Source organism: Cryptotermes secundus, unplaced genomic scaffold (genome assembly GCF_002891405.2).
Source record: "Cryptotermes secundus unplaced genomic scaffold, Csec_1.0 scaffold743, whole genome shotgun sequence".
Taxonomy (NCBI): domain Eukaryota; kingdom Metazoa; phylum Arthropoda; class Insecta; order Blattodea; family Kalotermitidae; genus Cryptotermes; species Cryptotermes secundus.
In genome coordinates this window covers 665,928-682,042 of record NW_019745093.1, presented here as the reverse complement: position 1 = coordinate 682,042, position 16,115 = coordinate 665,928, and the positions used below count along the sequence as shown (strand labels likewise).

The window sequence follows — 16,115 nt, the reverse complement described above, 5'->3', positions numbered from 1 at the left end:
TCTAAAATATTACCGCTATGTCACTATTTGGGCTCATTTCCTTCCTACCCTATCCCCATTATCTTTTTCACTTCTTACTCTTTATCCTGTGCTACTTATTTTTATTATTCACCTACCATTCTTCTCATCTCTGCATCTTCTTGTTCTCCTTTCGTCTCTTATTGCGTTCTTCTGTTCTTCATCCTATACGCAATCTACTTTTTCTTATTCCCTTCCTCCCTGCCCCCCCCCCCGCACGAAACTGTCCCTTCTAGGTCTGAAACCATCAGTCGGTGGGTGACCACAAGAATCGTTATCATGGAGTTCCAACGACTATCCTGCCTATGGGTTTCATGGTTTCTCTCAGATGCTCCAGAATACCGGGATACTACGTCAGCTTCCGGTTACATCCTTTCCAATTTATTATTCACTATCATCCGATCATAAATTACTACTAAAGGGATGACAGGATGTGGATTGGATTCATCTGGCTCAGGACACGTATAAGTGAGAGGCCTTTACGAATACTGTTATAAACCTTTGGGTTCCATAAAGTGCTCTGAATGTGTTTAGTACAGTTGAGCAACTACAGGCTTCCCAAGAAATTAGCGTCCAGTTACCATTTAACATTGTGTAGTCTGTGTTACTGACAGCGTCGTTAAAAAAACATCAACTATAATAAAATGTAGGGTCAATGCCGTAACTCTAACCCAGCCTCCTATCCAATGGGTACCAGGATTCTTTCCCTCCGAGGTAAAGCGGTCGGGGAGTGAAGCTACAAATGACAAGCGATCGCATTCTTCAATCTCTGAATCCGCCTGCAAATTTTGCTGTTCACATCGGTAATGTACGATTTACGAGGAAAGTTCAACATGTTCCATTGGGCCCCAGATGGGGCTTGACACCAAGACAGACTGGCCGACTGACCGTCGGTCGTAACGTAACATAACTTTGACTTAGAGTTGAGTCAGTCGAGAGTTGCAGTTGTGAGAAGTGAGAAGCTGGTAGCTGAGGCCGGAGAGAATTCGAGAATCCAGAGGAAGGAGATCGTCCGCCGTTGGAAGCCGCTACCAGGTAACGGCTAATGAAGACTGAAAAGACTTTAAGTGTGCTGTAGTTACGTTCTGTAAGCGTTCAATAAACCAAATTACCAATCCAGGCCCCGTCTGTGGTCACTCAGTCACGTGACAGAATCTTGCAGATGTCAAATGTAAGAAACAGAAGTGTACACAGAATAGAGATTAAGTTATCTTTTTGCTTAATTTAGCAGCATATCGTAAAAACGTATGGAAGGAGTGGATCTATAGCTCCACGCGTTCTTAATTTTAGCACGAGACTGAGGTAAGCTGTCAGCTTAACGCTCTGGTCGTTTTATTCCGAGGAAAGAGTCCATGGAATCCATTCCACAGGAGGCTGGGTGGACCTCAGGTTCGGTATGAACACCGTGGATAAGGAAGACATTTATTTTCCTCTGCCGAGAATCGAATTCCGGGACTCCTCAATGCCCAGCCCGTATTCTAATCACTTCAACTGAAAGTAATTATTTAAAAATCATATTTACATAACACTTCGGCACTTAGTGGATCAGGAAACTTGCTTCTTTGATATAGTAGTTGAGTCTGGTGGCCTTAAGATTTTTGCCCTTACCGAAATTCAATTCACTTGTACCTGAAGGGCTGAATGCTTGCAAGAAAACTTCGCCCACGAAGTGATAAGCCCGTATGTATCCTGGAATGTTTGTCCAAGTGCTTAGACTCCAAGTAGGGAAGCAAATACGTGCCTTGCTCCGCTGTTTGGGCACGCATGCGCACACCCAACCAAGATGAGAGTGTGTGCATACTAAGTTCATTGGGCAGAGTCTTTCTTGAGAAGCTAACAGTCGCTCAACTACTCAAAGAGATTCCCCGGCTTCTAAGGAACCTGAAATTTCATTACAGCGTTCACAAGAGCTAACCAATGGTCCTTGTCCTGAGCCAGTTGAATCCAGTCCACATACTCACATCCTATTGTTTAAAAACCATATTATTCTTCATGATTTTCCGATAAAGATTTTGTATGCATTTCTGAACGCTTCCATCCGTTCTACATGTCTCGCCAATCTCATTCTTTTTGATTTGATCACCCTAATAATGTTTACTGCACAATCAAGTTCTTCCAAATTACACTGAAAAATTCAGTCTGTACCTCACAGGCAACGCGTTGCGTCTCCATGACAACTACCAACCGCTGTTTACTGTGAGAACCATACGGAACACATATGAGAGTTAGAACTTTAGTAGTAGCAACTATTTATTTACAATTGATACAAAATAGATGCATTTTTCGAAGTTTTACTCTCCTTCAGTGTAGTCACCAGCATTGTGTACAACCCGTTGCCAGCGATGTGGAAGTCGTAGGAAACCTTTAGAAGCGCCTGTTGTGTTGATAGTTCGAATGGAGCCGTCTACTGCCTGAAGAATCTCTGGAACAGTTCTGAAGCGAATGCCACGAAGTGGTTCCTTCATCTTAGGAATCAAGTCGAAGTCACAAGGGCTTAAGTCCGGGGAGTATGGTGGATGGTACAGCACTTCCCAGCCCCATCGACCGAACAAATCAGCCACAGCTTGTGCTGCATGCGGCCGAGCATTGTCCTGCAAAATGATGGGTGGGTTCTGCAGAAAGTGTCGCCGCTTCTTTCTCAAAGCTGGTCGCAGGCTGTGTTCCAGAAACGAACAGTAATACGGTCTGCTGTCGGGGAACGGTACGCGTTAGGATAACACCATCAGAGTCGTACACGACAATCACCATAACTTTCACATTCTGACGAACTTTTGATTTTCGTTCGATCGGCCTTTCATTTGTGGCTCGTGCGATTTGGACCATGTCTCATCCAGCGTAATGATACGGCGTAAGGAAGCCTCTCCTTCGCGCTCATAGCGCTCCAAGTGGTTACAAGCAGCGTCGTATCGTAGCCATTTCTGCATTTCCGTCAAATCATGTGGAACCCATCGTGATGCAATTTTTCTCACGCCCAGGCGTTCCTTCAGAATGTGAAGCACAGTCGTATGCGCTAATCCTGTCTCTCGGGCCAGCTCACGAAATGTATGGCGTCGATCACACTCCAGTAACGCGGAAAGAGCATAAACTTCTTCACTGACATTAGGACGATCTGGCCGACGAATGTGTGCCACATTTTGTCTTCCCTCGTTGAAGGCTTTTACCACCTTGCCACTGTTCTGTAAGGCAATGCAGATTCCCCGCAAGCCTCTTGAAGACCTTGATGACACTGCCGTGCTGTACGGCCTCTGGCACATTCAATCTTTATTCAACTCCGTTGTTCCTGTTTCGAAAACATCATGACAACACTACATTAGACCGCCAGCTAACACGAGGCTCTGTTCTTCTCGTCACTGCGCATGCGCGTGGGAAGGGAGAGTCCATTTGCTCTGAGGTAAGGCAGGTATGTAACTAACATGTGGTATAAGCGACATTATTTGGTTCCGTTGCATGGCGTCTCTACAGCAGTGTTACCACTATTAAAGTTCCAACCCTAGTAAATACACTGTGTGGGCAGAATGCAGAGTTTTAGTGTGTTAAAGCAGGTGGTACATACAGTAACCACTGGGTTAGGCCGCGCCATAGCTCAAGCGGTTAGTCACTGGCTTCCTACCGCGGCGGCCCGGGTTCGATCCCGGGTCTGGTCAAGTGGGATTTGTGCTGGACAAAGTGACGCTGGGGCAGGTTTTCTCCGAGTACTTCGGTTTCCCCTGCCCATATTCGTTCCACCAGTTGCTCCACAATCACCCTCACCTATCATCTTGGGCTGGTACAATAGGCCAGAAGTGGCCGCAGTACAAGGGACTTAGGGACCCCACTAGCAATTAAACAAAAAACACTGGGTTTCGGTAGGTTAATAATATAAGTTTACGCTAAATATGCGCTCACATTTCTTAGTCCCTGTGAAACTTCTTTGATGTATTAAAATCCACAGCTACTTACAGCACAAAAAGAAAAGAACACACCAACAAAATATACACACAACAAAATAATCAGGGCATGATACATTAAAAAGAGTTTTAAAATATTTTATAAGTGGATCACACATTTAAAATGCAAAGGGGGCAGCAGTTTCCTTTACAACTTTTACACCTGATGATGGCAGCCAGTTGAGCCCGAAACATGTAGTGTTCGAATAACAGAAAGAGACGAATGCTTCTGAAATTGCACAGGGACGGTGAGAAGTGCAAATACACAGTGCAACGGATGCTGCAGTGCAATATTAACAAATGCGCATGCTCAGATAATAGAGGGCCTGTAAATGGCGACCTTATTTAACAAATAACGCGAAAAGAATGCAAGTTGTGCATGCGTGTCTATTTATCCACGCAACATGACGCAAGCTGCCAATATGACGTTGCATGTGTGTCTGTGACGTGTTGAACGCCTGTACTTACAAGATTAGTAGGTTCGGGAGATGGGGGAAGCCAGCCATCGGGAGTGACGTCAGCAGGTTGTTTCCCAAGTTCCTGCAGAAGAGAGAAAAACCGAATACAGTCAAACCTCACTCTCTTGGGGCTCTCTCAGCGGCGATTTTCAAGGCTTTATCTTTTGGGGTGTGATATTACGTAATCTGAAATATACTTAACGGTGTTTCGGAGGAACGTATTGCTTCCATCATCATGGTACTATGTGTCCGGGGTTCCGTAACTGACAATAACGGGTTCCGGATTGGATGACTGGATTTACTGACACCTTCTTTTACAATCACTCTTAATTACAATCAATTATAGCGCTACCGACAATCTACCCACTTCACACATCACTAGGACACGGTGTCCGTGTCCTGGCAACGGTTTTTTCACAGGAACTATCACTTCAAACCACTATGAAGTCCTCTTGCCATTTCTTGTTCAATCACTCTGCACCTGCCGACCCTCCATAACTCGACCCAATTCTCCACTCAAACTGACTCCTCATTTACGAATGGACTACTTAAATAGCCTCGAGGCGGTCCCACAGAAAACACCTCTTCCTCTACTGTTGCGAAGGCATGTTTACCGCGCCGTTGCTTAGAAATAGAAGTATTCGTTGTCGCGGGAATGTGTTTAGCGACCCGTTGCCTAGCAATGGGTCGATACGTCACAATATTATCGCTGTTTACTTGTCTACACCCTGTACTTATTACGTAACCCTGAAAATGGAGGTAGTACGTTCCTTCGAAACGCTGGTAGACGTCTATCAAAGTGCACGGTATCACATCGAAGAAGGCATAACCCTTCAATTTCAGTCTAGTGCAGGGTTCTCAAACTATGGTACTGATACCTCTAATGGCATTGTAAGTCCTCGTTTTCAGCACTTCCATTGAAAACCTAAAGCACGAAAGTCATGATGAGGCAGACTCAAACCATCTCAGGATTCATATGCAGTGGTCTTGTCCTGACACTAGAACTTAGATAATGATGATGATGATGACAATGACGTGAAATTTAATAACAAATGAAAATGCGCTAAACACCACTGATGATGAATATTACTGACTTGTGGGGTGTGAAGTCGCGTATTCTGGTAGATATTTGCAAACTTTTCGGAGCCTTCATCTTCAGTGTAGAAGAACAATTTGTCCTGAAGATGGAGACAGCAGGTTCCTAGGAAACACTGATAATTATGAACCTCAGACCTCGAGTGGCCTTTGTTTCGAAAAGCGAAGGAGCACTCACAGTATTTCCAGCACTCTCAGGGGCGCCAAGGCTTGCGTCGGGACGCCACTCAGTTTGTTGCTGTCCAATCGGAGGTTCCTCAGAACACGAAGTCCCTTGAAAGTGGAAGGATCAATCGTCTCTATCGAGTTCTGGTCCAAATTCCTGTAACACAAACACGTCACCGTTAAGCTAAACGTCACAAGAAAGTAAGGGGGGTCTGGAGATACAGCTCCAAGTATTCTTATCCTCTGAATTACGTGGAAGTAAGCTGTCAGTTTCACTCCCCGGCCGCTGTACCCCCCGCATAGCAGGCTCGGTGGGCCCCAAACATTGAATGCTGTTATTTATGTCTGTAGAGACTGGCTACGGGCTGGTTGGCTGAGGGGTCAGAGTTCGAGTCCCGGTAGGGGCGATATTTTTGTCCTCTCCACATCGTCCAGACCGCGTCCGGGGTCCACCCAGCCGCCTATCCAATGGGTACAGAGGCCGGGGCATGAAGCTGACCACTAACCTCCAATTACTGCTGAGGTCAAGAATGCGTGGATCTATAAATCCACTCCCCCGTACGTCTTCATGGCGTAATGCTTAGTTATTCAAGAACAGGGACATATTTAACTTTTTATAAAAAAAAGCTATAACGGGCTGTGGAGGCCCATAGAGTTGTGAGATGTTGAGGCTCCCACATTCTCTAACAATCGGCTCACAGATGGCGGTGAGGTTGTCAGCCTTATGCGCCGGCCGCCCTTTACCTCCAGGAAGATTCCTGGTACTCATTTCTGTTAGAGGCTGAGTCGACCCTTGGGCCATAGTGCACCTGGAAGCATTAGGTCAACTAAAAAGTATCCAGTGACCTCATCGCGAATCGAACTCGCGACATTCTGTCTTGTAGCGTAGTGCCTCAACCAACTACGCTACCGCGTGGTTTTTATATAACTATTAATTCTGTAGCTCCTCAAAGCGAGTCGTTCAGTGGAAGCCAGTAAATTTCTCAGGACGACGTCACGATCTGCGTCACATCTGGCGATCAAGGATTGTCAAATATGCTTTTAGACCGAACAATTTTACAGACGAGAAGACACTTCTTAGAAACGTTCGTGTTACATTAACACGTCGACAGGATGGGTTGAGGTGTAGCGTAGGAAATCATTTTCGGAATATTTCATGATTCCAGTTATTACATGATTAATCTGGGAGCTGTTCAGAAGAGAAGCCACGCACAGGACGGGAGCATGAGTCTGACGTTTGTCCTCTCAAGCTGTAAAACGCTCCTCAAACAAATTAAACCGCACACACCCAGCTGAAGATAGGAATTCCCACAAGTCTGTTCGGCATGTCAATTGCCTGTTGCGTTTTCTCTTCTCTTTTTCAATCCAAAGAGCCGACGTATAGAACGAGAGCCTGTTCACAACTGCAAACAACATAACGTAGCGTAACAATTTGTTAGTAATAGGTAGCGGATGTTATCATGTCATTCTTTTTGTCCGTTCTGTTATGTTTTTAGAATGGAGATTACATAGCGTAGAACGGCGGAATGATTAATGAATTGAAAAGGATGTGGAAGGAAGTGGTCCTGATTTAATCAGAGAGCATAGTAGGTATAGCGACTGGCTACGGGTTGGACGACCAAAAGGTCGGAGTTCGATTCCCGGTAGGGTCAAGAATTTTTTCTTCTCCACGTCGTCCAGACCGGTTCTGGGGTCCACCCAACCTCCTATCCAGTGGATATAGGGGGCTCTTTCCCTGGGGTTAAGCGGCCGGGGCGTGAAGCTGACTACTCACCTCCAAGTAGTGTCGAGGTCAAGAAAATGTGGATTTATACACAAACTCCCCCATACGCCTTCATTGTGTAGCGTTTAATTAGTTAAGCACAGGGACAATTTCACTTTTTTACTTTACCTTTACCATCTCTAGTATTTGCCTGTAGAGACAGAGGAAAACAATGACTACGTGAGAATAGTTCGTGTCCTCTCCGAGACTTGACCCGGGGACCTCCCGAATGCAAGTCTGGAGCGTTACCGCTGCGACAACCTGCTCGGGTGCTCGCAAATGTTAAAAAGTCAGAATATTTAGATAACCATTTGAATTTTGAAAAAATATCATTTTCGATTTATTTTTCTTTGGAAAGAGAATTTGAAGAGAAAATCTGCAACCTTCTACACTGTCATAACGAATTTGACTTTAATGTATAGACGGCTATTTCAAAGACCGCTCTTAAATTTACGACGACATTAAGTGTGCAATGTGACACATGAAGTTTTCACGAAGGTGACGAATCATATTGTGGCCGTGCTGTAAGGCGGTACGTGGATACAACATTTCGGAGCAACACACTGCCTCAGATAACTTTCACCCTGATGAAGGAGGCAAAATGTTACTCCGAAACATTAGTAACCATCTACCAGATTTAACTCTGAATACTGCAATTTGAATATTGTGCTGGCTGGAATAAGGATCAGAAGATGGAAGAGGGAACAGGAAGAGAATAACATAAATACGAGTACAAAGCAAAAATGGAGAAGAAAGAAAGAATGGAAGCGGTGGCCAAAAAGACGATGAAGAGAGGCGCGAAAAAGGATAAAGGGCGAATAGAAGGAGCAAATGAGACTGAAGGAAGAGACAGAAAAAGGAGAACAGTGAGACAGGGAACATGAAGATAAAACAATATTTCTTTCCATGCCGTCTTACGGAACCAGAGAGGCCACGTGATCTTACGTCACACACTGGATTACGGAAAGTACAAACACAGCAGGCCATTAAGAGCTCTAAGCGGAGCTATTCCTTTGTTCGAAAAAACGTTTACGAGAATTTTCTCTCCTCTGAAATATCTGCTTTGAAAGACGAGAGAATTAATGTACGATCTAAACAATCAGAATCGTATGCTTTGTATCTTGCGTCGTGTTGCACAAGTTGCAGACAGCGACGGGGGCTGAAGATATTAAATTCTTTCAACTGGCGATGCTCCCGTCTCAAGCGAATCAATTCTAGTTCGGCGTGGCACTGAGACAGACGCAAAAAATATCAATACTAATTCATGTAATTTTCTTATACAGAGAAATCCACATATCACGCTAGACTCAAGAGGATTTTTGGAAACGGGAGAATATTTGAACCTAAGAGGTGGGAGCAATTAGAGGACCTAGAAAATTACATAATCAGGAACTTCATAATTCGTATTGTTCACAAAATATTATTACAGTAATAAATTAAAAAAGAATGAGATTTTCAGCACATGTAGCACGCACTGGGAGAGCTCAAAAAGGGACATAAAATTCTAGCGGAGATACCTGAAACAAAGAAACCACGTGGGAGGGAAGGGTAATACTAAAAAGGATATTTCAAACATAGTGTGAGGCGTGCAATACATCCAATTCACTGAGCACCGTGTTCATTCAAAGTAATTTTATAATTCCAGTGTTTAGTAATAATCCTACTACCTTCATCCTTTCCTAGCCACTATTCAATAATCATCCCGTCTCCTTCCTCATCCTCTGCCATGCATTATTCAATAATCATCCCGTCTCCTTCCTCATCCTTCGCAATGCATTATTCACTAAACATCTTATCGTTTGACGCTCTATACTCCTTGCTGCTGACGACGGTGTCAGGCTGAGAATGAACAAGAGAGACTAGAGCCAATAAAGCAAGCCGGGGGCCGTGTCCCCCCCCCCGGCTCACTTCTTGTGCTGGACGCCAGAATCTCTGGGCCCGACAACGTACACAGAAGGGGCTGGTGTCGGGGGATGACTGTGTCCAGCCGAACGAATACAATGTGTCACGTAAGGGCCCTGACGTCACTGTTGCCCTCACACGGATATCACACTCTTTCCCGAGAAGTGTTCGCACCACAAGACATCTTCCGCGTCATGTAAACATTATTTCCATTGAAACAATTAATCTCAGTTACTTATGACAGAACCAGACGATGACATCAATCAACGACAATGATTCAGTCGGTATTACAGTATCGACCTCTACCGTGAAAAGCTACCTCTAGATTATTATTATTATTTTTACAATTTCAATGCTCGCCTGTTATAGGCCACTCGCTGTTAGCAAGCACTTCAATAAAGGAACTGAACTGAATTACATTAGGAAACAATAAAAAAAGTAAAGGTATCCCTGCGACAAGCTGTGGAGGCTGACACGACTGTGAGACGCCGAGGCTCCCACATTTTCTGGACAATCTGTTCACAGATGGCGGTGAGACTGTTAACCTCACGCGCTGGCCGCCCTTTAGCACCAGTAACATCCCAGGCACTCATTTCTGTTAGAGGTTGAGTCGACATCAGGGCCGTACTGCGACTGGAAGGATTAGGTCAATTGTAGATCGAATGACCTCATCGGGAATCGAACCCGCGACCTTCCGGCTTGTACCGTAGTGCCTCAACAAACTACACTACCAATACCCTGTTCCCTTCGCCAAATTTTCCCGATACAATCAAGCCAAAGAGCATGAGATGAGGGACTATGGAAGGCGTCCGGCATATGGGCGTTGTAAAAAATGCATACAAGATTTTTGACAGGAAACCCGAACTGAGGGGAGCCACTAGGAATATATTTGTACAAACTGGAGGATAACATTAAACTACATGTATATTATGAGCATACATGGAGTAGTGCTAACAAATTGTAGGTCTACATTTAATTTGCTTTCACTCAGTGTCTATGGCGTCGAATGGTAGAATGACAGATGAATACTGAATAGGAAAGTATTTGGAAGGAGATGGTCGTGACTTAATTTGAGGTATTGTCCCGGTATGACTGAAAAGAGTAAGGAAGACCACTAAAAACCTCACTCAGCATAGCGGGCGCACTAGGTAGCGAGCCTACAAGGTACACCTAGTTTCGTGGCGAATTTAGTCGGCCGTATCACGGAACAGAGTGGGTCACGACAATGGGCAGGCTCGCCCTATGTATTAGGGGCATTCCAGTTCACAGTCAGATAATCAGGGCTGTCTTATCCCACCAACTCGTTATCACTTTAACCCAGTTCGCAAGTACGCAGAACTTTTGGAACAAAAACACTGTGACGTGGATATTTCAGTTATAGAAGAAACTATAACAAAGTTCCACAAGTTTCCAAATAAAAACTGGGAAAGATAGAACAGACGCAAAGTCTGTGGAAATGCATCAGTCGAGTATGAACGAAAACAACATCCATATTTGTCGTCATTTTAAAGTATGTCACGAAAGTCACTGTCTTCTACTAGGACGTGACGTCGTGTAGTTTGGTAGATATTTATTTCGGAAGAACTTGCTGCCTCTGTTCTGAAAATTGATAAGCAGACTTAATATCTACCAGACTACACGGCGTCACATCCCACAAGACATTTTCACCGTAACGACAACCTCGAAGCTTACTAATTACGTCTTCTTCTGTAATAAAATTCTGTGAAGAGTAGTTACATCTGGGATGTAACGCCGTGTAGTCTGGTAGAAATTTGCCGACGTGTCGGAGGGAAATACTGCCTCCATTTTCAGGGTGGAAGGGTAGGCCGAGAAGGCGAGAAAGAAATACGGCCGGTCTCGACATCTCACGCTGCCGAGAATCGAAGCCCGATTCCTAGGGCCTACAACCCGTAGCCTAGCCAATGTTCTTACTGAGCTATCCCGGAGGTACAGAGAAAATAAGAGCGGTCGCACACCAACTGCGTCAAGACAAGCATCAAGACACGAGACAGAGGACGCAATTTTGCTTCATTCGTGATTCGTCAGCAACATGACTCAGACCGGTGTGCGGCGGTTTTCATAATCTCATTCGTTTCAACTGTGCTCCTTTCTTAGCGTCATGTCGCAGATATGTCTTGACGCATGCAGATGTACGGCCTACATTACGGAGAAATTCAGGTGGGATAGTTGGTTTCCGAGATATGATCCTGAGACCCGCAAAATACAAGAACAGAATGGATACAGACTAACGATCGGTAAGAATAAGAAGAAAAAAATGAGACGCAATATGGCCGGGTATGACGCAGCCTAAATGCCATAACGTCTGTCCCCCAGTCCACATGCTCAGGAAGTTACGTTCTGCTACGTGACAGATTTCTCAGTTTCTTTATGCCTATTGTTAGACTGAGTGGCCGCAAAAGTACACGAATTTGTCCGAAAAGGCTTCTATTGTGCCGCCATTTTCCCGTTCGGAATCAAAACATGGCAACTGCGAAGCGCGTCGAGCTCTGAAGCGGTTAGAACAGCGACGAGAGAGGTGCGCAACACAGAGAGAACTTGGCTAGTTCCTGCCAGTGAATGACGCAGTGTTCTGGGAGACATGTAGCGAAGTAAAGTGTAAGTAACAGGGAGAATGGCGAAAGAAAAAGAGGGATGGGGAAGTGGGGGGTGGAATTACAATCTGTGATGAAATGTCAGCGAAGTATGAGCTGAAAAATAACAACAGATAAATGGGAATCCTTTATTTTTTAGAGCTAGAAATGACAAGCTACGATGTCTCCAACAAGACACTTCTACGGTGCACAGAGGCCCGGGCCATTCTCGTCAAGTGTACCTATACTATGTCCAGACCATCTACGAAGATGCGCCATCTTCACATATTAACATAGATCATTACATAGAATTAGAAAATTAATGCTGTCAGTGGCTAGGTTATATTGTCACGTGCATGAGTCACCCTCGATGGGGTTTTGGATTGGATATTGGATTTACTGAGCACTTATACACACGACTCGGAACTACAAACATTTACAGCGCCATCGCTAATCACCACAGCATCCGCTAAGTCTTTTCCAACCTGCTGTGTCTTCACCAGCTGTTCCCTGGCAACGGCTTCCAACAGTGGAGATTCTTCACCTTCACGCGCTCAAGTCCTCTCTGAACTGCGGCTCCCTCCGAACTTCCTCTTTCCCGTACAGAACTGACTCGGTTGCCTCAATCGTCTTCCTTATAACTCCTCGACACGGACTACCGTACAAAACACCGTTTCCAACAGAAGCACTCTTGTTTTATGTGTATCCGTTTCCGCGGAAACGAATGTTGTTTCAGAGCCGTTTACTAGCAATGGCTGTTTCTCTGGCTTCACAGTTCTTGCTTTGAGCAAATATGCGCCGAATGGAAGGATGATGGATGAATTGGAAATAATTTGGAAGCAGTCGTGGTACTATCCCGGCACTTAGAGGGACTGAGGAATTTCAAGAAAACAGGACAGGAGACCCGGTGTCTCGGTTGAGATTTGATCTAAGAGACTCGCGAATACGAGTCCAGAGGACCACTACACCTGTCAGTTCGGTGGAAAATTAGTAGGTTCTGTTTTCAAAATGCGATTGGAACCAGAAGAGTCACGAGCCTAGGAGAGATGTTGAGAACATGGGAGTTTTCTTCCGAAAGGTTGGCTGCTCAAGGTGCGACGTAACTCGAAAGATATTTCGGACAGACCATAGCATTTAAATATACCAAGACAATTCATCTCCTTACACGTTCAAGCCTAGAGATCTACACGTATATATTCAGAAGTCTATCAGAACTTTCATATCCTGTCTACTGCACAGCAAATCAAGCGACCCTGTACCTTAGTAGAGTCATGGAGAAGCTAACAATTGTTCATCTAGTCATGAAACTCGTAGCGTTTGACGAGCCCAGACAGTCCATTACGGGTTCAATGGCAGCCTCCCGCAAGTCTCTAAGCTGAGACAGATGTTTTCTCGTAAGATTTGACTTCTTTTTTTACGGCGGTGACTATGAAGAATGCCATCTTCTGGGCTGTGGCGCCATGTAGATCTTGTGTGAACCGACGTTTCGGAGGAACGTATCACCTCCATCTTCAAGGTAGAAAATCCGCGAGCGAGGAACCAGCGTGAGCAGAGGATTTTTCTACCCTGAAGATGGATGTAATATGTTCCTCCGAAACGTCGGTTCAAACAAGTTTAACACGGCGCCACATCCCAGAAGATGGTATTCTTCAGATGCGTTCTCATCTACAATTAGGACTCCCAAGTAATCTTTCTCCTTCTGATGCTCCACCTGGTTGAGAAGTAAATTTCTGCTGGTCCTCGCCAGTACAGCTATTCTTGGTTCCGACTCCCACCCGCCGACTCATGACCTCATTTTACTGTCTGACGGCTATGGGAGCATCCACATTCTGCACGCGTGCTACATTCTCATCCCATCCTGCATGATTTGATCACTTTAATAATATTCGGCGAGGGGAATATGGAGCTCTTTGTTAAGCAGTTTTACAGGCGCGGGTTTTGCAACTGTTCTCGAGGTGTACAGAATTCTGCAGTAGAAACAATAGGACACATGTTCTTCAGCATGCACCTCTCAGTCTACAACCCGCAACATTCAATCTGTAGTGTTATTCAGGATGGACGTTAAAATGCTATGTTACAGAGGATGCTACAGTGTCCGAAACATTGTGACGGTGCGTAACCATCAGGCAGTGACGTAGCTCGTTACGTCACCATTGGGAAGTTTTTTTTTATTGCTAGTGGGGTGGGACTAAGTCCCTTGTACTGCGGCCACTTCTGGCCTATTGTACCAGCCCCAGATGATACGTGAGGGTGATTGTGGAGCAATTGGTGGAACGAAAATGGGCAGGGGAAACCGAAGTACTCGGAGAAAACCTGCCCCAGCGCCAATTTGTCCACCACAAATCCCATGTGACCAAACTCGGGATCGGGAAGCCACCGACTAACTGCTTGTGCTATGGCGCGGCCAATGGGTAAGTTACTAGATTCTTTTTTCAACTTAAGATGAGAAACAAAATCGCCATGTAGACTATGAGCTCTATCTGTTGAAAATCAAGCTCTGTTCGATACCTGCTCCATGCTGGTTTCTTATTTGGATTATTCTTCAACCCTTAAGATGTAAGACAAATTTTCTTTCAAAACGTCGGTTGACTTTCAAAGGACTACACGGTGTTATATCCCAGAAGAGAGAACCCTTCAAAACAGTAATACAGAAAATCCTGTTGAACATAAGGACTTTTCTTCCGTAAGGTTGCCTACACAACGTATGACGTCACCTCCGATATGTTTGAGACAGACAATAAGATCTCTTACTTACAGGGACGTGAGGCGATGTAGGGAGTGCAGCGTGTGGGCGGGAACGTCTCTCAGGCCACAGTTCTGCAGGGACCTGATGGGAAAGACGAACAGCACATCAGTACAAACTATTCAAAGTAATTTAAACTTAACACTTATATATATATAAACGTAAACAAGCGTGCAATGTTGGGGGCCACGCGGTAGCGTAGTTGGTTCAGGAACTATTCTGCAAGCCGGAAGGTCGCGGGTATGATTCCCGACGAGGCCATTGCATTTACCAAGTTACCTAATCCTTCCAGCCGCACTATGGCCCTGGGGTCGACTCAGTTTGTAACAGAAATGAGTACCAGGAATCTTCCTGGGAGTTACGAGAGGCCGGAGCGTAAGGTTCACAACCTCACCTCCATCTATGAGCCGATTGTTTAGGAAATATGGGAGCCTCGACGTCTCAAGACTCTATGGGCTTCCACCGCCTGTTACAGGGATACCTTTACCTTTTATGTGTATTGCTGTCCTGTGTTTAATTAAGCACCAAGTTATGATGATATATTCGGGGAGTGGACCCCTGGGCCATAGTGTGGCTGGAAGGATTAGGTCAATTGAAAAAAATCCACCTCATAGGGAATCGAACCCGCGATCTTCCGGCTTGTAGCACAGTGCCTCAACCAACTACGCTACCTCGTGCTACAAGATGACATTAAAAAATAGTTTTTCGTGTTCAGGGGGCTGAAAACATACGAATCAGTCAGAACTGTTTTTACTATCACCAGTTCCTGTTGTTCCTCGCATGAGAAAGTAAAAACTCTTCAACTTTACATGACTGCAATCCGAAGCGATAGAAATACAGAACAAAAGCGAGCCTGTCAGTTTGTATATGCATTGCGAGGATGTGCCCGGCGCGCAATTCGCCGCTCAGCGTATAAAAATAGCCGCTGTCAAGTCATGTTTGCTCTCATGAAGACACGGGAATCTTCATTCTCACACGCTGGGCCGGATATAGACCTACAAACTGCGAATAAACATTGAAATAAATTGATCCATTATGTTGCCAGCAAAAACCGAGCGGGCAAGCGTAGGGTGACGCTCTGAACTCCTGTTCGTTTCGAATCACGGACACCGGCTACCCTGACTGAGGGTCTTCGTCGTTTTCCTCAGTCCCTTCATGCAATTTCTGGGATATCCATGACCACTTCCTGTCAAATCCTTTCCAATTCATCTCACCACTGGACGCCATACTGAGAGCTCGTATAAACTACAGTGTGTATGTAAGAACTGAGGGTTTCACGGCGGTGACTATGAAGAATGCCGTCTTCTGGGATGTGTCACCATGTAGATATTGTGTAAGCCGACGTTTCGGAGGAATGTATCGCCTCCATCTTCAGGATAGAAAAATCCGAGAGCGAGGAACCAGCGTGATCATGTGGCTGCAGACATTTGAACATTAGGTAAATTGAAAAAAAAA

General features: G+C 45.1%; 1 protein-coding gene across 1 annotated transcript in view; it reads right to left on the bottom strand.

Moving 5' to 3' along the window:
* Positions 1–16,115, bottom strand: part of LOC111874964 (leucine-rich repeat-containing G-protein coupled receptor 5) — a 203,534-nt gene that overhangs the window by 41,270 nt on the left and 146,149 nt on the right. The window contains exons 4-6 of the mRNA XM_023870871.2: positions 14,673–14,744; positions 5,676–5,819; positions 4,413–4,484 (exon numbers count right to left, since the gene is read on the bottom strand). Of these exons, the coding sequence (XP_023726639.1) occupies positions 4,413–4,484; positions 5,676–5,819; positions 14,673–14,744 (288 nt within the window). The remainder of the gene's footprint in view (positions 1–4,412; positions 4,485–5,675; positions 5,820–14,672; positions 14,745–16,115) is intronic.